We start from the raw sequence: 20,500 nt of genomic DNA on the forward strand, positions 1-20,500 counted from the left end.
AATAATTTATAACGGTTCACTAGTAATTTTGGTAAAGTTGTCAGTACTGCAGTAGTTTTTGTACTGTAGCTAATTTACTGTTATAAAACTCTAAATTTAAAGGAAAAATGCTAAATTTAACTGACATTAGTGACTGTGACTTGCTACATTGAACTTGGTGTCTTCAGAACAGAACCCAGGTTCCCATTTGACATGTTTCTATGCACTATTATTTTATTCTTACTGTAAATTCTATCTCCTGATCTATGTGCATGTTTATGTTTTCTGTAAAACACTGTTTTAAAGGATTTACTTTTTTTTTTAAATGTACTTTTAAAACCTTATATTGTGTACAAGAAGGTGTGTAATAGTGCAATGAACGGTTTAATGATCACATGATGAGTAAGGCTATTAATAAATGTCTCATTGGCGTTTTCAATGTATGAAGTTTGCTGCATCTAATTTAAATTAAAGGCATCCATTAAACTAAACAGACATTAGAGATCTTAATAAATGCTATTTTCTCTTTATGAAGTTTCCCCAAATTAGGCATTCTGCATTTACTTTTTTTCCCCAATTAAATATACCACCTTTTTTGTATAACATTTACAAATGTTGCAGATGCATATCTTTTATATTTTTTCAAAGTTTCAAAAGTCTAAAGGTATTCAGCAAACTAAACAGACATTAGGGTACTTCTGCATTAGGAATCTATTTAAAATTATTACACCCACAAAAAATGTCAATGAAATAAATCAGCAAAACATTTTGATCATCAAGAAGCAAGTTTTTATTGCACTGGCAGCAAAGATTCACTTATTGCATTATATTTCAAGACTGATGATGCTACATTCAAAAATATAATCTACTTCACAGGCATACATTCACTCAGGTATGTAGATCATCTCTGTAACATCAGACAAATATTAATCTGTTTTAAAAGCTGATAAGTTGACTTTAGTTTCAAACAATGTATTGCATTTTGCTCTGAGCACCATTGGCTACTGGTATTTGTGCAGTTATAGATACAACATTTTTACTTCTTTGCCTTGGGTTTCTCAGTCTCCTCTTTTCCCTTTTCCTGCTTCACACTTTCCTTTTTCTCACTCTTGCCTTTCTCACCATCGTCTTTTACCTTAGGCTTTTCTGACTCTTCCTTATCCTTTGCTTTTGGTTTCTCAGGCTCTTCCTTGGGTTTATCCTTTGACTCAGGTTCAGGTGCAGGTTCAGTTTTCTCTTTGGCTTTCTCTTTGGCTGGTTCAGGTTCTACTTCCTCTTTGGCTTTTTCAGGTTCTACTTCCTCTTTGGCTTTTTCAGCCTTAGGCTCAACTTTTTCCTTCTCTACCTTGTCTTTTTCTGTCTTAGTGTCTTCCTTGTCTGTCTCAGTCTCCTCTGTGGCCTTATCAGCACTTGTGTCAGCTTTCTCCTCACTTTTCTCTGTCTCAGTATCCTCCTCTGCAGCCACTTCCTCCTCCTCAGCTTTCTCTTCCTCTTTCTGCTCACCCTCTTCCCCGTCTCCCTCTTTTTCGTCACCTTCTTCCCCTTTAGCATCTTCCTTTTCTTCTTCTACCTCATCCCCCTTTTCTTCTTCCTCTGCTGCAGCCTCGCCTTCCTCTTCCTGTTCAACACCTGTTTAAAACAGTAATTTAGTTATGCACTTCTTGTCAACATTTAGAATAATAAAATATTTGTATTTATAATCTTGCATCTGAATCTTACCTTCCGCTTCCTCCTTTGTTTCTTCTTCCTCTTCCGCTTCCTCTTCTGCTTCCTCTTCCTTTACTTCCTCCTTTTCTTCTTCCTCTTTCTCCTCTTCTTCTTCTTCCTGTGTTGGACTGGCTGCAGCTTCTTGAGCTTGACTGGATGTGATGGCCTCATCAGCTGAGAGGGATGCACTGACCAGGCGAGAACTAAGCATGTAGGGGACTCCAGAGCTCATGCTGGACATTGAGAACATGGGCCGGGAGTAGACAGGACCAACCGAGTAAGCACCGACCATACCTCCCATACCCACATTGAAGCGAGACTCCTCCCCCTCAAGCAACTTCCTGCAAAAGATTACGAGACAAATCAGAAGCATTAAAGGGACACTTCACTGATTAGCAATAAGCTTTGTATCAGTAGAAACCCAGTAGTATTTTCGAATGACTGTGCTTCCCTCCCTCATGTCCCCCTGAGACGAGAGATTTCTGCATTGTGTGTCTGGAAAAAAAACTCAGATTGGAGGCTTTTTTTGGCCAGAGGCTAGAGACTACAGCCAGTAGTAGGATCTAGTTCCGCATGTTTTCAACCCGCCCATAGAGGGTGGGATCTCACGATAAAACGGCGTCTTTTCAGTTTCGAGTCAACTAGTAGCCTAGTTGTATCATTTCTTCCGATACTGCCCTCTGTAACCGGTAGGCGTGGCTTGGGAGTGGTCTCGTAGGGCAGCGAAACAAGTGCATTCTGGGAGTTGTTGTCTTTCATCCACATGAGCCAAAAATAAATGTTCTGGCTTTTCTCAGTCTAGAAGGTACAAACTTCTAAAATATTTTCACATTTCTACTACATATATGACCCAATTTAAATACACATTAATCTTTCCAGCTGTGAAATATCCCTTTAATATGAATCGAAATGTCTGATGTTATATTAGCAATCATACCTGTAAGCAGCTATCTCAATATCAAGGGCCATCTTGACATTGAGAAGATCCTGGTACTCTTTAAGGTATCTCGCCATTTCACCCTTAGTGGCTCGAAGTTCATCCTCAAGATCACTGATTGTATCCTGCAGGAAAGGATGGATGTTAAAATTATGGTTTGAGAGAATAAGATAACTAAAATAGAGGTTTATAGTACTAACCTGCATGGCAGCAACCTCTGAACTCTGCTTGTCCTCCACTTCCCTGAGCTGCCTCTCCAGAGACTCATTCAGGCCCTTGCAGGCATCGATCTCAAGGACACATGCCTGAAGCTGGCGGCGATACTCTCCTGCTTCATCCTTGGAGTTCCTCATTGCGTCACTGTGGTGCGCCACGCTCTCCGTCAGGTGGCCCATCTTCCCGCGGAACCATTCTTCAGCTGAATGGATGTTCTTGGCTGCCAGCTTCTCATACTGGGCTCTGATGTCCCGCAGGGCGCTGGACAAATCGGGCTTGGCGGTCTCCGCCTCGACGGCGATCTGAGCTCCATACTGAATTTGGGCCTGCAGCTCTGAGATCTCACCCTCATGGACCTTCTTCAGGAACCCCAGCTCATTTAGCAATATATCAACCTTTTTCTCCAGCTCCACCTGGGCCAGAGTGCTGTCGTCGGCCTCCTTACGGGCCTCCAGAAGCCTGCCTTCGCTGTCCTCACGGGCAACTACCTCTTCCTCGTAGCTGGCCTGCAGGCTCCTCAAGGCATCTTCCATGCTCTGGCGGTGGCTCAGCGCGGCCTGCCTCTCCATGCGGGCCTCCTCGACGGCGGTTCTCAGAGAGCGGACCTCCTGCTCGTATAGGCCCCTCAGGCGGGATGGCTCCACGTGCCTCTGCCTCAGCATTAGCAGCTCAGTCTCCAGGGCACGGTTCTGCTGCTCTAGTTCATGGACACGCTCAATGTAACCGGCAAAGCGGTCATTGAGCTCTTGCATCTGGGCCTTCTCCTGAGTTCGCACCGTCCGGAATTCTGAGCTTACCTGGGCGGCATGGCTGATGTCCATTTCCACGGAGCGGCCAGCGCTGCTCAGTAGGAGACCGGCGGAGCTCCGTCCGGGGGAGGCATAGTGGAGGCGAGAGGAGAGAGAAGGGGTATGGGTGGAGAACGTGGTGCGAGAACGACCACGCTGAGAGACCCGGGGGCTGCTCTCCACATACCAGCGCTTGTAAGAGGACGAGAAGTAGGGGTCAAACCCGACGGCACTCATGGCTCCAAGGACAAGCTGCTCTGTGCCTCGGTACCACAGTCAGCTCGAACTGCCTTCAAACACTGATCTGCTGCTCCTACCGCAGTCAGTGCAGCTTATATAGCCAGAAAGAAGCTCTGACGCAAGTGATTTTCTAAACTCTGACAATGCAGTATCAATAGCAGCGTGAGAGAGAGAGAGAGAGAGAGAGAGACAGAGAGAGAGAGAGCTATGCGCAGATGTATGTGCAAGTACAAGTATAAAACGATTTTGTTAATAAATTGAGGTTTTTGTTCTGAAATGATCATACATTTTTATAATTATATGTTTAAGTTCACACTCTGTGACTGCCACCAAGGTCAAGAGGCTAAAATTAAGCAAATTATTATTTGCATTGTGCATTGTCACATTATTTTAACATAATTTAATTATGAAACATAGAAGTTAAAAATATATACAAGGCACATGGTTTCCACTGCAGATATAGAGATGAAAGCCGGAGGAAGAGAGGAAAGGGGAGGGAGGGGGTGTGTGGAAAAGAGGTGAGGAATGGTTACAGCTCTATTTTCAGTGCTTTACCTGTGGAAACACACCATTGCCTCAGCTGGATTTGAGAGGTATTACACAAAATACAAAGAAGTCAATGTTTTTACTTATGCAGACTCAATTGTTTTTTAAATTGCAGTTAAGATCATGGAATGTTTTATTAAACATACACACGTATGTAAACATTGCATGAACATACATTCATTTCTTTAATTAAAATGTAATTCCAACGCTGAATTATAACAATTTAAAAAGATGTGTGTTTAAATTTTTTTAAAGATATGTTTATGCAGGGTTTATATAATATTATTGATAATATCACAAATAAACTATTGTGTGTGTGTGTGTATGTGTGTATATATATATATATATATATATTCTTTTTTTTAATAAGTTCATTATAACTAGTTAACATTACTTAAATCCTCAGGGGGTATTTCAAGTAAAACATATTTTAAGCCATAGAAAAAGCTTGGAAACTCCTGCTGTACTGTACATTATGGAGCCTCTACATGCTCTCTCTCTACATTTGAGCTACAGTGTTTACTGATGGCCTCTTACTAGCCTCTGAGATATAGGCTGACTCTGATCTTTGCACTTTTACTCCACACCTCTCAGATTAAAAGTCATGTTGCTATTTCGAATCCTTTCATGACCTCTGCCCTTCGAGCAGTATAGATATCCGGTCCGCCCCCTTACACATAAGAGTCAATAGGAATGTTCAACTGTCATTCTGAAAGTGAAACATTGTGATTGGTTCAAAGCAGGAGAGATATGACATTCATGACGGGCCACATACCAGACTGCTATAAAAAGAGAATAGCACAGGCACGCAGGGCTCACTGTCTGTCACAGAGTGTGTGCACAACAGCAAGGAGGGCTGTGTTTAGTGGGCTTAGTCAGGAAAATACTGTAGTAAAACACAAATTCTTTCAAAAATGGCTGCAGCTCATCGTCTAGTGATCGTACGCCACGGCGAGAGCTCCTGGAACCAGGAGAACCGTTTCTGTGGCTGGTTTGATGCAGACCTCAGTGAAAAGGGTCTGGAGGAAGCAAAGCGTGGTGCTCAGGCCATCAAAGATGCAGGCATGAAGTTTGATGTGTGCTACACCTCCGTTCTGAAGCGTGCTATCAAGACTCTTTGGACCATCATGGAGATCACAGACCAGATGTGGCTGCCCGTAGTGCGCACCTGGCGTCTGAATGAACGTCACTATGGTGGTCTGACTGGTCTGAACAAGGCAGAGACAGCAGCCAAGCACGGAGAGGAGCAGGTCAAGATCTGGCGCAGATCATTCGATATTCCCCCTCCTCCTATGGATAAGGACCATTCATACCACAAGATCATCAGTGAGGTAAGACAAAGGAATTAGATTATATATATTTCTGAAACTTTGCTTTTACGTCACTCATGTAAACACCAATGTGGGGATGACTGCAGGTTTGATGATGTTCCATTCCTCTTTTTTACCAGTCAAGGCGCTACAAGGGTCTGAAAGAGGGTGAGCTTCCCATCTGCGAGAGCTTGAAGGACACCATTGCTCGTGCCCTGCCTTTCTGGAATGAGGTTATTGTACCTGAGATCAAGGCCGGCAAAAACGTCATAATCGCAGCCCACGGGAACAGCCTGCGTGGTATCGTCAAGCACTTAGAAGGTGAGTATCATCCCACCAAGCATTTTGTTAAACGACTATTCAGGGACTCAAGTGGGCGAGTGATGTGTTATATAATAGAACTGCATGTTAGCTAAGCATGTCAAGGAACAAGACAGGAACAAAGACATCTAGCATTCAAGACATAGAACGTGTCTGACCACCAGGCTCCAATGATCCCCAATGACACAGAGACTATTTATAGCCCTCATTCACACACAGAAGAGATGAGAAGGGGGTTAGGTTCCTGTTACGGGCACAACCTTTCAGTAGAAAGGTTCTGCATTCTCCCTAGAGAGCTAGAGAGAGATGCACTTTAGAAAGTAAAGGTCACAGAGGTCAGGAAAAGTCAAGGCTTAGAAAACTCTAAGAACTATATTTGACAAGATCTTCACCTGTGTCTACAGGCATGTCAGATGCAGCCATCATGGAGCTCAACCTTCCCACTGGCATTCCCATCGTCTACGAGCTGGATAAGGACCTGAAGCCCATCAAACCCATGCAGTTCCTGGGAGACGAGGAAACAGTGCGCAAAGCCATGGAGGCAGTGGCCGCGCAGGGCAAGGTCAAAAAGTGAAGAGCTGACACAAAACCAGAGACTGAAACACTACAAAACACAAAGGAAAGAAGCGCACTACTGGATCCAAGCCTGTTTGACGACCACCGACTGAATAAAAGTGAACACATGACATGGACATGACTGTCACCCCTCCCCCCCAAACATTCTCACATTACATCACGGTTTGTAAACCCCCTTGTGTTGGACTGCCCCACTCTGACACAGCAAATAAAAGTGAGCACCATTTTGTGTACCTCCTTTTTCGCTTGAGTCATTCCTCCCCCTCTTCTTCCCTCTCTGCATTAATTCAGGGATTTCAGCAGAACGGTACGCTGCTGTGTAAGCTGACCCAAAGGGCACACCAAAGAGGTTGCTGAGTTCATTTTGGCAGCCGTCCCGCACTGTGGTGCAGTGGCGGCTCATCTAGCCATAGTTCTCAATGAGAGCCTGCTGTACAGACGGCCCATTATGGCTACGGCATCCTGCCAGCACCACAATTAGCAGCAGCTCAAGTTCTCCGGTGACAAAAGGACAGGGGTGTGTGTGGATGTGCATGTGTGACGGTCTGTGACTAGAAAAGGACGAAGTCAAAACTACACGGTCACAGTACCCCAAAATTGCTCAGGGAGGGACTTATTCATAATGTAGGAAGACTAATTTTAGGTTGAACCTTCAGCACTGACAGCATGGAGTAAGCTATAGCATAACTATCTCTCAAAAAATGTAAACTTATATTACTTTAAAAAATACACAAAGTAGGCTAATATTCAAATTGACCAAAGGATTAGTATCCTGTAAGTGTGTGTATACCGTATTTGCATTTATTTAACCTGATTTCGATATTTATGTTGGTTATTATTGCTGGTTTGATCGATCATGTTGCCATGTTGTTCAGCAGTTAAAAATAGTCTTTCTAAATAAGCTGCGTGCCCAACTAATAAGTCTTGAAGGGTCACTAGCATATAAGTATTTCTTAACACAAATGAGGATATGAGATAAAACACAAATGAGCTATCAGTGAGCCATCAAACTTTTAAATGCATATTTAGCACTTAGTGCCATAAAGGGCAAAGTATAAAGAGCAAATACTACTCTGTTAAACAGTGACACGGTGCAATGACACATTTTTCTTGAGTATGGGTAAGAGTCCGCTTTACTAAATCAACCCAATACTGCCATCTAATGTTTAACATATAGTATTGCACAATATTCTGGACTGCCATAGAAACTACAGACAAAGTACGGTGAGTAAGTTCATTCTAAATTTTATTTTAAACGTTTTATTCCAAAGTCTTGGTTTATAAGGAGGGCAGTTACACTACTGAGCCCAAACAAACACTGGCAAACGGTGGTTAATTGGCAAGCAACAAGAAGTGGCATCTACCCAAATTCAAATCTACTTCTGTTTGAGTCTTACGAAACTACATTTGTTAGGCCAAATAATGTTTGTGAATTGTTAAGTAGGTAATCCAACACAGTGAGGATGTTTTCGTAGGTTTTTGTTTGCATAGAAAACCACAACAGTTCTTACTTCCTCTTGATAAGTTCTTATTTCCAGTCAGTTCTTCTGGCCAAAATATCTTACCGTTCTTGATAGGTGGAGTCTTTCATGTTCAGAACATGCATTTTCTCCTCAGGGCTCAGGCACAGAGAGAATTCCAGCTCTGTGGGTCAGGCTGACTGACTTCAGGAGTGGTGACTGGTGAGGTGTTTCTACATGCTCCTCTGCTGAGCTGATTCTTGGAACTCATTCGCTCAGTCCTGTGTGAAAGACAGATCCTATATATATATATATATCAAAAACAAAAAAATACTAAGAAAAATAACTATTAAAAGGTGCAGTAAGCACAATATTTTTTTGAATAGCCTATCACACATAACAATTTCACACCAATTTGCATTCCTGCACTACCACTTACATAGACATGAAGACGGTATTCTGTCATGTTTATTCAATTCAAAGTATGGAAACAAATATCCTGTTCTAATATTGTACTGTTAGAGAGATTGTAATTCACTTTAAATTCTAATTATTAAAGCAGCAAAAATATTAATAGAGTGAATTCTTGCAATCATTTAGCAGCATTCTAGGGAGACAAATCTTTTGAATAAACTAATAACCAGTAGCCTACTAACCTGATGACAGAGAAGGAGGAGCAATCGAAATGGAAATACAGTAGGCTATAAAAACAGATCATCACGCATGATAGCTTGTATAAAATATCACTGCTAACTGATGTAGTTTAACATTTATTTTCTGTTTTAGAGCTCATGATAAGTTAAAGAGAAATGCCCCTGATAGCACAAGTACATCTAGGAGACATCTATTTGATGTCTGCATTAACATCTGCAAGATGTAATTTTTAGAGTGTTTGCTCATCTGCAATACGTCTCTTGGACATTTCTTGTTAAATGTCTTATAGGCATTTAGAAGATGTCTTTAAGATTTAGAATGCATGTAAAACTGCCTTTTCTAAGACGTTTATCAGATGTTTTTACACAGCAGATGCTTTCCAGATTAACAGATCTTTAGCAGACATCTTAAAGACATGTGCTATCTGGGTGCTCTTTGTAGCTGTAAAAACAGAGAGCCAAATCTATTCAGGCTATCCTAATAACAGAGAAAGTATCTAATATTTTCTTTTTATGCCATGGCAAAGTAATCGATTGATTATGCCATTGCTGTGGGTGCTTTGGATGATTATTTTGTCTGGGTCATGGTTGCCATGTCCGCGGTTTCCCCGTGAAATTGGGCTACTTTTGCCACGGGGTGATTTATTTAGTTAAAGGTTTGACATATTTCATAAATCTTATTTATCTGAAATGCTTGTATTGAAATATTTTATATTCTGCCCATGATAAAACTGTGCTAGATGTTAAGTTTTGTGATCACTACGAAATAGTGGTTTTCATTTTGCATAACAGTGACTGTAAAATATGTAATTTAGGTAGGCTATGTCAATGGCATGAGTTTTGATATTTGGGATGTGGTTATTGGGCTACTTTTGGGCTATTTTTTTTTATTGGCCATTAGAGAAGCTGAGCGATGTTGGACGCTCGATGCTTAATATAACTCTTAGGATATGTAACAGATATTATAGATCCAACCAAATTTTATGATGACAAATCAGATGTGGTGCAAAAATGTTTTAGACAAAAGAGTTGTAGTAGGCTAATCATGAATGGAGCATGTTAATTTACCAGTAGATGGCGACATTTCTAAAAGATTAGTCAAGCAGTGAGAAAAATGAAACGTGAAAATAGCGCTGGAAAAGTGTTTCTATAACTTTTTGCTTGACATCTTGAGTTACCCCAGCCAAACTTTGACCCCCTGCTAAAACATTATTCATGCACTATGACAAGTCTCAAAAACCCATTAAAAACAGTTGGTTTAAAAATTAGAATACAAAAATATGAAGATCATGATTTAGGCCTATTTGTTCATAACTCAAATGTTTTATGATATTTAATAACCAAGGTTAAGCGATTAAATGTTATGTTTAGATTAAGAATTATTTTCAAGATAACAAAGATGTTGTCAGTTATTCTACCACAACTGATGATGCCAGATTGCCAGTTGATCCTTATTGGAATTTTTTATTTTTTTTGCATCATGCATCATCAGACTCCCATCAGACTAGGCCTGTTATTTCTCCTGTTGCATACATTATACAGCAATAATGTTTATGGTTACTGACTATCTATGTATTGTACCGAAAAGTAGATAGCCTAATAGTAGGCTGCAGATTGTGAATTATAATAATAGTGCTTTAAACCTACTCATTTTAGTTTCTTACTAGGTGAGGGCACAGGGTATAGAGAGAAGAATAAAGCCCCGGTTCTGACTCTAAATCTGACCCAGATCCTATAGAGAGCCAGTGGGGAGTCACGATAACTCAACATGGCCTCATTTCCACAGCAGAAGGCAGCGGCGTATGTCCTGTAAATGTTTAATCGTCAGCACCACCAAATGGAGCGTGAAAATTCTGGAAGGGCTCAAGATTGATTTAGACAACACAAAGACAACATTCTGATAACATTTACTCTGCCACAGAAGCAAGATGATGATTTAACATACTGTTCAAATGTTTCTCATCATGTGTCAGAAGTAGCCGAAGAAGTAAATTATGTTGGTTTGGCAAATGTGTGTCATTTCTGTCCAACTAGCATCCCCAAACAGAATTGCAAACCATTTTCCGTAAGTTTGGTATTTTAAAAGTATTTAATAATACAAATTAATCAAAATAATAACAATAAATGCATATTTTCAAGCTTCTACCATCATTTCAGTGGTTAAAATTAGAATGTACTTTTTTGGTTGTTCCAATTAAAATGCACAGATGTGGCAAAGGTTCAGCTGACTGAAACGTATCAAAAGACTAAATATAGGAGCATTGCTTCTGGCTTTCTGCACACACAGATTGTTTTTGCAGATTGTCTGTGAGATGAGGTTTACCTTGCAGCAACTGAATAGAAAAGAGAAACTGTGATGTATTAGAGTGTGTGATTTTAGAGCAGATCTTCATGTTTAGTCTTTACATGTTTGAAATGTGCCATTTTTAGCTGATATTTAGGCTGTCACTTTAAGACTGGGCCACCCACTCATTATGGTGGTTCAATCTATAGCAACAGAATTAGCCTTGGGACAAGCTGGTAATGGGCTAAAATAGGCCTGCATTGACCTCTGTTTCAGAAACCCAGTGATTGTTCTCAAAAACAATCCATTTCCATCAGTTCTGATGAGTGGTAGGCTATCACATTTATCTTGCAGATAAAGAGGAATCCTCAAGTAATTGTTGTTGTGGTCAAACTGTATCAAGCTTTTAAAATAAGCTTTCTAAAGCACAGTGAGTATGAGAGTTATAAACGTGTTTTCTACAAAATATTCACTTTGCTGCAAACAAACAGCATTATGTATTACACAAGCAAGAAGTGTCAAATCCACAACTAGTGTTGAGAAATGTTCAGCTTTTCCAAATATAATAGTATTAAGCCTTTAACATCACCTGCTCTGACTTAAAACAACTAAAAGTAAATTATATAATAAATCTGGTGTCTTAGCTGCAATTTTGGCCATTCAGCAACAACAACAAAAATAATTTAATTTTATGCATTGCCAATTTAATCTTGAAAAAATTTACTTTTGTATCTCTGATTCAACTGACAATATCCAACGAATATCAAAGTGAGCTCCTCTACATTTCTCCCTCTTCAAGCTCCAAAATAAATATAAATATCAAAGCCCAGCAACAATTGCGCAATTTGGTTTATTTTTAGCTCCTCGATTGCCGTTTCTGTCAGGTTTCCAAAACGCATACAGTCCTGGGGTAATGGGTTGATGCTGTCAAGCTTATCTGCATCTGTTTGCAAGAATCTTTAGACCAAGAAAACCATCTAAAAGCCATGAGCCAACGCCTTGCAGTTTTGCTGGTTTTAAAGAGTGACTGCATTTGTCATTAACAAAACCCAGTTTAATACATTTGCATTTGGAAAAATCTCTAATAACTTTCCATTTTAAAAAGCATTATATAGTAGGATATAACTTTTTTAGGACTGATTACATAGTTTAAATGGAGCAAATTTTGCCCATGCACTTCAAAGGTGAAGTATATTTCTGCACCACCAACATAACATAATTTCATTCCTCCCATATTCCTTTGGTCGAGTCAATGTTGTTATGTCTGGCTACTCTTGTGTAGTCACTCTTTTGACGATCAACATGAACTAGTCTGGGGTGCGTTTCCCGAAAGCATCGTTGGCCAACTATGGTCGCAAGTTCATCGCAATGTCCATTGAACTCTATTGGCAACGAGGGAACTTGCGACCATAGTTGGCTAACGATGCTTTCGGGAAACGCACCCCTGGTCCAGTTTGCAGCTTATTCAGACTAGGAACATGCGTTTCGAATGAGAAATACAAGATTTGGAATCTATCGAACTGTAAATGTGACTGCTTAAAAAGACTGGAGTCCTATTTGTTGCTGCTATAGTGGCACAGAAATTACACAATTTACCTTTAAATAATTATCTGGCCTCCAGGTGATTGTTTACAGACTTAGACTTTCCCCCAAATATAACTTTGTCACCAATAGCTACAGGCAGCTCAGGCAGACTGTCATGATGAATCCATGCCAACACAGCCTTGATTCAAAAATTCTCCTTTTCAGACTTGCAAAATACATGTGAAAAGAACCTGTGCCATGAGGAACCTTTCTTGCACTGAATCACACAACCGTTCTGTTCAAACGGATGGGATAAGTTTATGTTTATGCATGCATTACATCAAGGTCACAGAGCCAAATAACCAAAATGATGGGATCCTGATTTACTGAATTAAAAAAATGCAAAGCTTGACCTTCATAACTTTCTCTAGGTCATCATAGCACAGGGTTTCTTTTTTTGGACACTTCATTAAAATTCTTTTAATTATGTCTTCTCTCCAGGGCACAGTCACAGTCACAACTGGTGCTAATAAAAAATTCAAGGGAGATGGAGTAACCAACCTCTTGTTCCAGATACTGAACATTGTCTCTAAACAGGGTGTTACATCACTGTTTTATTGAACAAAATGTCTGTTGAAACATGGGCTTCAAAATGACCCACTTTAGGAGTTAGAAGTCTCCAGAATGATATTTGCACTTCCCTTTACAGGGTTCCCGTTCTATTTGACTAGTTAATTTAATGAGCAGCCATTTGTGATTTCTAAAGTTTTATTTTAGGAATGACTATAGCAGAAATTGCTGTGGTGGATTTTCATTTGTACGTCATGTACCAATCTTTAAATAGATGTAAACAATAAATCAATTGAGAGCAAAGTAAAACTGGAAAAATTTGTATTCGCTATGTAAACTCCCATAACATTTTAAAATTTTATTAAAATTCATATTTTTTCCAGATCTGGATATATCACAAATTTAAACCCCTAATATGTCCAGGTTTTTATGACCATGGCAATCCTGCGACTCCTTATACACAGGAAGCTGGTCAAATGCACACAGAGATGTAGACATAAATTTTATTTTCTCGTTCTGTACATAATGGGTAATACCAGCACAGGTGTTAACCATGGGAAATATTATTAACATGTAAATGGTGTAAGAAAATAAAAGGCACAAATTTTCATTTTTAACAAACGAGACCACATGGATATTTTGTAATGTAAAACAAACAGTAATACTGTTAAAGCCTTAGCCAAAACAAAAAAGGAAAAAGTATGCATTTGAAACTTAAATTATTTGAGCACTTAAGATACGGGCTGGGCTGGTCTATTGCTTAATATGAATGTTTAACCTTAACTTGCTACGGATGTAAACCAGACAAAAGAGGAGATCATTTTAAAAAGGAGAGAAAAAGAAAATCGACAGACAAATAAAAACGTAACATGAAGCAGCATTTAACCTAAGAGGCAAAACCCTCTTGGCCAGAAGGTCATGCACAGAGGCCACCAGCAGGCTTTTTAAATCCCTTTTAAGAAATTGCCAGTTTATTTCAACACACAGTAAATGCTTGATTCAACATCTGGCTAAATTTGAAACAGATTACAGATGGACAAAACCAAAAAGTTGTGTGCATGTCAGGTTACTGAATCAAAATTGGGCAGAAACCCTCAAAAGTTGTAGCAGAGACCTTGTGATGTAACAGTCATGTAAAAGAGCAAGATCCAGACTTTACTGTAACCAGAGTAGAAGAGGATGAGGGGACGAGATGAGCTCACGATTGCACAGGTGACATTTCCAGCTTGTCCAATGGAATAGATGAGGTGTGTTTTTACTCCCCAGTTTTTACTCTCAACTGGATGCAAAAAGCTCCTCAGGCAAACCCTTCGCCATTCAAAAGATCCCCCGAGAGTCTAGTCACAACCATCTAGCTACACTACTACTGCAATTTACAGATAAGTTATTATGGCACAAATAAAAAGGTTACAGTAGACTAGTCCCACATACTAATTGAGTCTGTTTCTAAGGTCAATCCGGAGTGGTGCAGTTGTCGCTATTCTAAGATCCTGCAACATCATACCCTTAACTTCAAGTCATAGCTATTACCAAGGGTCAGATCAGTATCATTAGGATTTTGTTGAAATGTAACAAGACAAAATAAAAGACAAATTTTGGACCAAACATGTAAACAATTGGCAATCAAACCAGAGGGTATAATTATCATTATTTCCCTTAATATATTTCAGCTAGCAAAAGTCAAAGCTACAGGCAGAAAACTGCAGGAGAGTGGCAGGAAGGCTTAGGTCAATGTAGGAGACCTCATTTCACCTTGTCACAGGAACAGATTGCAGATGTGAGGAATAACAGAATATTAAGGGCAGACAAAAAATAAAAATACTGATTCGCCTGTAACCAGGTGTGGGGGATTAAGAACCGTTTGATTTCGGAGCTGTAAACAGTCAGAAGCCACGCAAATGGTTTGCTTGAGAAATGCGCCACGGCTGAGCCCCAAGGCAGGCAAGCGTAATACCAGCTGTGACTTGATGGGGCATCCGGCGAGCTGATGGGGTGCTGACAGAGCATGGTCCAGATCATTCGCTCTCATCTGGGTTTTGGGGGTCCAATATTTTCACATGGGTAAAAGGGAATAAACCTCTCCGGCCATTTACCTCCCCTTCCCACTGACCGCTGATGTTCATCCTAGTCACTTTCACAATGTCACCCACCTGTGAGGGAAAAAAAACAGGACAAAATAGGCATTTACTTTCATGTTTAGTATGAGAAAAAAATATTATTGGCTTCTTAAAAAGCACAGTGAAAGCGTTGACATTTTAAAAAAACATAACCTAGAAAATTCAGGGAAAGACTGGGTAAAAGATAATGGCCAGCCCGCCAGAAACTAGATCCAAGGAACAAAATATTTTTCAAAGACATGAAAATCCTTTGAGTGCATTAAGCTGGACAGAGTTACTGGTTTGTTTGTACCCATTAAAATAAAAAAAAGTTGAAGCATATTAAGCATTATAAAACTTAAAACCATGGTTCAGGACAAAATCCTCTGCATTAACTGACATGCAGCTTCACTTTCTCAACATTCCTGCAATAGCTGTTCTAAATCAGACTATTTTGCTTTAGGCCACAACAAACTGTGCGTCATAATCCCTGTTTCCATACACAAGCTTCACTCACATGTAAAATACAGCAGACAGATGGAAAAATACAAAATGGGGCCAAATTACCAAGTAAATCTGCATTTGAACCATGAGTTTCTTTACCTTTTTCTTGCACCTAGCTGAACATTCTCAGGCTGACTAAGACAGAGGTTATGTCATTTTCTTTTTACAAATGGACAAAGCCTTGCATGTAGAAACAAATGCAAGGGGTGCTGGAACTTGCCATGTGGGATGACTAAGTATGGAATTTCATTCTAGACCCTGAACAAACCAATGAACTACACTGAATTAGACACAAAACACAAAAAAAGTAGAGGTCTCTGTGCTTATTTTTCGCTACATCTCTCCTCAAACAGTTCTTAAAGAGATATGTGGCACATGCAAATTGCTAACTAGGAAAAGAAAAAAGGAGGAAGTGAGAATATGAAGTTTTATTTTCTCTAATATTCAACCCAAGGCTTTTTTATATATATATATATATACTTACAAATATGTTGATAGGTCTGTCTAGGGAAAGTCCCTCAGAGACATAGGACTGAGCTGACAAGTGTGTCATCAAGAGAAAATATTTGTCATTTTACATTTCCATGCTATCACCACCATCTGACCAAATGTAATGAAGGGTAAAAATCCCTTTAAATGTGTAATCACTAAACCAGTTAAATCTTATAAACCATAGAGAAATAGCTTCATTAAGTGTTTATGGCAACCAGCACTGCATCCTGTATTCCTAAACATCAACAAAAAAAAATCTATGCTGACTGAATAATCTTGTGAACTGAAGGAAATAAATAGATTTTAACGTACATAAGGCTGTCCATATTATCCCTCATCAATAAAACAATGGAAACTAGCAGACGGTTCCACACTGGTGACAAATGCAAATTCTGGTTTATGGGAATCCATCATTTAGCTACCTACCTCCAGTGCTAAGGCAGTCTTGTCATATGCACATGGCACTCGTTTCTGGATAGCCTTGGCCATGACTGGCCCGTTCTGCATGGACGGCAGCGGGTTGATAACAGCGCCGGGTGTGATGGGGGGAATGGGCGATGGAGTCTGAGGCTGGGCATAGGCGTGTGCTGGCTCAGGTATGCCGTAGCTATTGGAATTTCGTGAACCATGGCCAGGCTGACCGGGATGATGCGAAGGTCTCACCAGCTTTTCTACATAGGGAACAGGAATCATGCCTACTCTGCCGTCTTTATTCTTGGCACTCCACCACTGCTCCTCAGGCTTGTCCAGAATAATTAGGACTTCACCCTTCTTGAAAGGAAGGTCTTCAGCATCGCTACCAGTGAAGTCATAAAGAGTTCGCACATACTCCTGGTTCTCATCTCCGAGTCCCCCGGATGGCTGAATAGGACCACTGGGCAGAGGGGTACTGGAGTACCTGTAGGACAATGATAAAAGAGTTTTTAGGATTGACTAATCAACAACAAAATGAAACAGCATACTTTAACAGCATAACTAAGAGGAAATGCTTAAATCCACTTATGGCTAGGCACATGTAGCCTACAGTTAACTTCCTGGTATCTTGAACGCAAATGACTTAATTTCTCTTTATTGTATGGCTCAATGAGAACATACAGGAAGGAAAATATTAAGGGGAATTACAGATGTGTTTAACTGACCACTCTCACGTCTCACCTTGACAATATTTAACTCCAAGCATAAGAATGAATCGGAACAAGAACCAGCAAAGTTATGGCAAGCGGCTTTAACAGTCACTAATAATTAACAGTAACAAATTGCTGTTATTCCAGTTTTATTATTACTTATGTATTAGATATCAATACTTACAGACACTAGCATCTATCTCGATTGTTTCCAGCAACATTACTTATCTCACTAGTCACAATTGATATTTACTTGTCAAGTTCGATTAATTGAAAAGTGTCAATTCTGACTACTCAATTAAAAATTTAACTAGTAGTTGCAACAATCTGAATACACTAGAACAAAAACCATTGTTACTAGTAAATATATTATAATTACCAGCATCTGACGAATAGTAAAACTTTAACCAGTACCAGAAATATTTGCAATGTGTTACTTGTCACTACTGAAATTGTGACTAGTTACAACAGTATGTACGAATGAATTGTCACTTATACTGACAGATACTCATAATTTATTTGATAACCTACTAGAAAATAAAGAAAATAACTAGTAACATACAAACAGACCCTAGTAAGTTCAAATGAATGGATGTTTAAACAGCTTGCCATATCAACGAAGGGGAGGGAAATGCATTAGTGAAAAGAGGGGTGGATGATGTGACGATGTCAAAACTAATGGAAGCTCTTACCTTGATGCTGGCTCTATCAGGGTGGTCGTATCCAGATAATGTATTTTATAGAACTCTAAAAGGCCAGGTAGATTATCAAACTCTTGGTCACCTATCTTGAATCTCTTGTTTGGCAAAGAGTTGATGATATAGTGAGAAACTTTGGAGTTTTCGGACACTGACAGTACATAATCACCAGGACAGGTGGACGAATCTCGCACCAAAAACACCCCATGTCTCTGTCCCTGAAGCCTATTCTGCGCCTCCTGTCTCGAAACCGGCCCGAAATACCAGCTAGATCGGTCCGTGGAGTCGAACCGTGCAGACGACATGTTTGTTCGAAATACACTTGTAACTGATGAACTCGAAAAGAAAACAGAAACGAGCAATAAATTAAAACAGCAAACGCCTAACTTATTCTTACAAGCGAACCGAACGCTTTCTGACCCGACAGTCCTACTGAACCGCAACCTGACGTTTGACCAGACAGGCTGCGACTGGCGTCAACCAACTTTGATGCATTGCTAAATTTTCCACCAACACAAGAATCACGACGGGCGTAGAACAGGTTTAAACAACCCCAAAAGTTCGTAACGAACCCAAAAACGCGTGTTTAGAGTCAAAGTTCCCCTTTCCGCTCTCTCTTCCGTGAAAGTAGCTGCAGCTTATGAGACAATATAACGCGTTAGCCAGCTAGCCGTCTTCCGTCACCGTCCGCTGAAGATGAAGCATAATATGTTAATAAATCGCCTTGCATAACGATTCAAGGCGACATATATCAGTTGCGTCCAACAGCGAGTTTTCCTTCGTTTATTACACCAAAGTACGGAAGAGTTTTGTCTCTTATTTAGACTCCCAACAGACTTTGAAGGCTGTAACAAAAATGGCGGCCCGCAACACGTCTTCACACACAACGAATTCTGAATAATCTCGCAGCAGAAAGTTTCCCACCTTGCTCCCCTATATGACGCACGACTCTTCCACGCGACAAGACGATCGAAAAGATTTAGAAATGTTTCAGTTTGTTGTGTTTTCTGTTCCTTCCCGGGATTGGTGTAAAAGCTGCTTTAGCTCCCCACACCGTTCGAGAAATGGCGTCTGGAGGGCGGATCTGCGCGCGCTCCCGGTCTGCCTGATCACCCGTCACGAACGCCTCGAGCGGCTGTTACTTAAAAGGAAGAATAAGATGAGTGGCGTGCAGAGGCGCGGCATTTCAAATGCTCTCAACCGCGACAACGAGGCACATAAGACACTGCTTAGGAGATTGTATAGCCTAGTGCGAGTGGCCTATTAATGTGAAAGTTGTAAGGTGCTGGTAGTAGTGGTCTCATTTTGGATGGCATGTTGGCTCATCTCATCTCTGTTGATGACATGCATGGGCTATTGACATGAGTTGTAAAAATACTACTTCACTTCTTAAGTGAAGTTATGGATATTGTGTAGGCCTAAACATTTTATGGAGTATCTAGCCAAAATGTCTCCACATTTAATTGTACTTAAGTATTTGAATGATAGAAGGTCTTGTAAGGAGTAAAAATAGGCTTTGATATTTGTGTTTAAAATGTGTGTTAAGTAGCCTACTCAGTCACAACAGAAAGTATTTTAATTCAGTAGAACTTATGTAGGCTACATTATAATTTCTCAATACATAAAGTACGATAACAACAATGATAAAGTTTTAGATGAACTACAATTATAATAGATCTAATTCTAGGAATAGGGAAGTCCACATCACAAATAACGACAGAGAAATAATATCATTAGAGTCACTTTTAGGAAGATTTTTTTGTGTGTTTTTTTTTTTCAAATGATGAATGATATTGACAGCTGATCAGGATCCATCCAACTTTAAAGAGCTTGAGTACTTAAAGCAGTAGGACATAACAACAGCACTTGAATAAAGAGAATATTATCGTGTTATATTAATATTATCTGGCCTTTGGTCAAGTTCTTTACCCTGGATATGGGCAAATGGATTATGATATTGCACTTCCTGAGGCGTTAACCCCAGTCTGCATGGATAGGTATGCATAAGACAGCACAAAAGAAGACAAGATTATATTCAGGGCACAAATGCAAGCACTTTTGCCTGACGTGTCTAAGATCAAAGTCAAAACTGCCCTAAAACCTGTGAACTTAAGGCCATATAGCTTTTGCATTGATATAGACCTACTCAAATTCATGAATATTACACACACTCTGGAGATCAGTGCATGGACTTAACCAGACTAAACCAGAGGATACTGAATCATCACACTGATACTATTACATCACCTCCTTTTCAAAGATGTGTTCATTGAAAAAATTTTTTTTTGTTTTTTGTTATTAATATAATATTCCGACCTCATCAGTCCTCTTGGCAACTTCTGCCTAGCAGCAGTTTGTCAAGAATATGATCATAAGAAAATAGTCTATAATTGCCATACAACTGTTAACATCTTAAAGTAGACAATGTCAACTGCAGTTAGTGATGCAACATGGGGTAAATTATATGAGACATGC

General features: G+C 39.9%; 3 protein-coding genes and 1 long non-coding RNA gene across 4 annotated transcripts; 2 read left to right on the forward strand and 2 right to left on the reverse strand.

Annotated features, from left to right (window-relative positions):
- Window positions 1-742: 742 nt before the first annotated feature.
- nefla (neurofilament light chain a) lies at window positions 743-3,972 on the reverse strand. The gene is made up of 4 exons (XM_082141943.1): window positions 2,824-3,972; window positions 2,624-2,748; window positions 1,699-2,027; window positions 743-1,608 (listed from the first exon to the last, which is right to left on the reverse strand). Exons 1-4 carry the CDS (start codon window positions 3,862-3,864, stop codon window positions 1,016-1,018), a joined length of 2,088 nt encoding a protein of 695 aa, XP_081998069.1. The 5' UTR covers window positions 3,865-3,972; the 3' UTR covers window positions 743-1,015.
- Window positions 3,973-5,211: 1,239 nt separating this feature from the next.
- pgam2 (phosphoglycerate mutase 2 (muscle)) lies at window positions 5,212-6,853 on the forward strand. Its single transcript, XM_082141887.1, has 3 exons — window positions 5,212-5,744; window positions 5,864-6,044; window positions 6,449-6,853. Exons 1-3 carry the CDS (start codon window positions 5,328-5,330, stop codon window positions 6,616-6,618), a joined length of 768 nt encoding a protein of 255 aa, XP_081998013.1. The 5' UTR covers window positions 5,212-5,327; the 3' UTR covers window positions 6,619-6,853.
- A 4,075-nt stretch (window positions 6,854-10,928) lies between these two features.
- On the forward strand, window positions 10,929-13,707 carry LOC309478371. The gene is made up of 2 exons (XR_014198951.1): window positions 10,929-12,338; window positions 12,471-13,707. It is a non-coding gene; the product is annotated as an uncharacterized lncRNA (long non-coding RNA).
- Window positions 13,601-19,116, reverse strand: crkl (v-crk avian sarcoma virus CT10 oncogene homolog-like). Its single transcript, XM_082141976.1, has 3 exons — window positions 18,020-19,116; window positions 16,630-17,101; window positions 13,601-15,261 (listed from the first exon to the last, which is right to left on the reverse strand). The coding sequence occupies exons 1-3, from the start codon at window positions 18,328-18,330 to the stop codon at window positions 15,127-15,129; spliced, it is 918 nt and encodes a 305-aa protein (XP_081998102.1). The 5' UTR covers window positions 18,331-19,116; the 3' UTR covers window positions 13,601-15,126.
- Window positions 19,117-20,500: the final 1,384 nt, after the last annotated feature.

Source organism: Leuciscus leuciscus (assembly GCF_965113295.1).
Source record: "Leuciscus leuciscus genome assembly, chromosome: 16".
NCBI classification, from domain to species: Eukaryota; Metazoa; Chordata; class Actinopteri; order Cypriniformes; family Leuciscidae; genus Leuciscus; species Leuciscus leuciscus.

What these genes read in the sequence shown, in the direction of transcription:
- crkl (XM_082141976.1), bottom strand. Translation starts at nt 18,330, where the DNA reads ATGTCGTCTGCACGGTTCGACTCCACGGACCGATCTAGCTGGTATTTC. An exon ending in CTGATAGAGCCAGCATCAAG is followed by an intron (nt 17,102 to 18,019) that starts GTAAGAGCTTCC and finishes ATTGTCCTACAG; the next exon opens with GTACTCCAGTACCCCTCTGC. An exon ending in AGACTGCCTTAGCACTGGAG is followed by an intron (nt 15,262 to 16,629) that starts GTAGGTAGCTAA and finishes TTTCCCTCACAG; the next exon opens with GTGGGTGACATTGTGAAAGT.
- pgam2 (XM_082141887.1), top strand. Translation starts at nt 5,328, where the DNA reads ATGGCTGCAGCTCATCGTCTAGTGATCGTACGCCACGGCGAGAGCTCC. An exon ending in ACCACAAGATCATCAGTGAG is followed by an intron (nt 5,745 to 5,863) that starts GTAAGACAAAGG and finishes CTTTTTTACCAG; the next exon opens with TCAAGGCGCTACAAGGGTCT. An exon ending in TATCGTCAAGCACTTAGAAG is followed by an intron (nt 6,045 to 6,448) that starts GTGAGTATCATC and finishes CTGTGTCTACAG; the next exon opens with GCATGTCAGATGCAGCCATC.
- nefla (XM_082141943.1), bottom strand. Translation starts at nt 3,864, where the DNA reads ATGAGTGCCGTCGGGTTTGACCCCTACTTCTCGTCCTCTTACAAGCGC. An exon ending in CAGAGGTTGCTGCCATGCAG is followed by an intron (nt 2,749 to 2,823) that starts GTTAGTACTATA and finishes CCTTTCCTGCAG; the next exon opens with GATACAATCAGTGATCTTGA. An exon ending in ATTGAGATAGCTGCTTACAG is followed by an intron (nt 2,028 to 2,623) that starts GTATGATTGCTA and finishes AATCTTTTGCAG; the next exon opens with GAAGTTGCTTGAGGGGGAGG.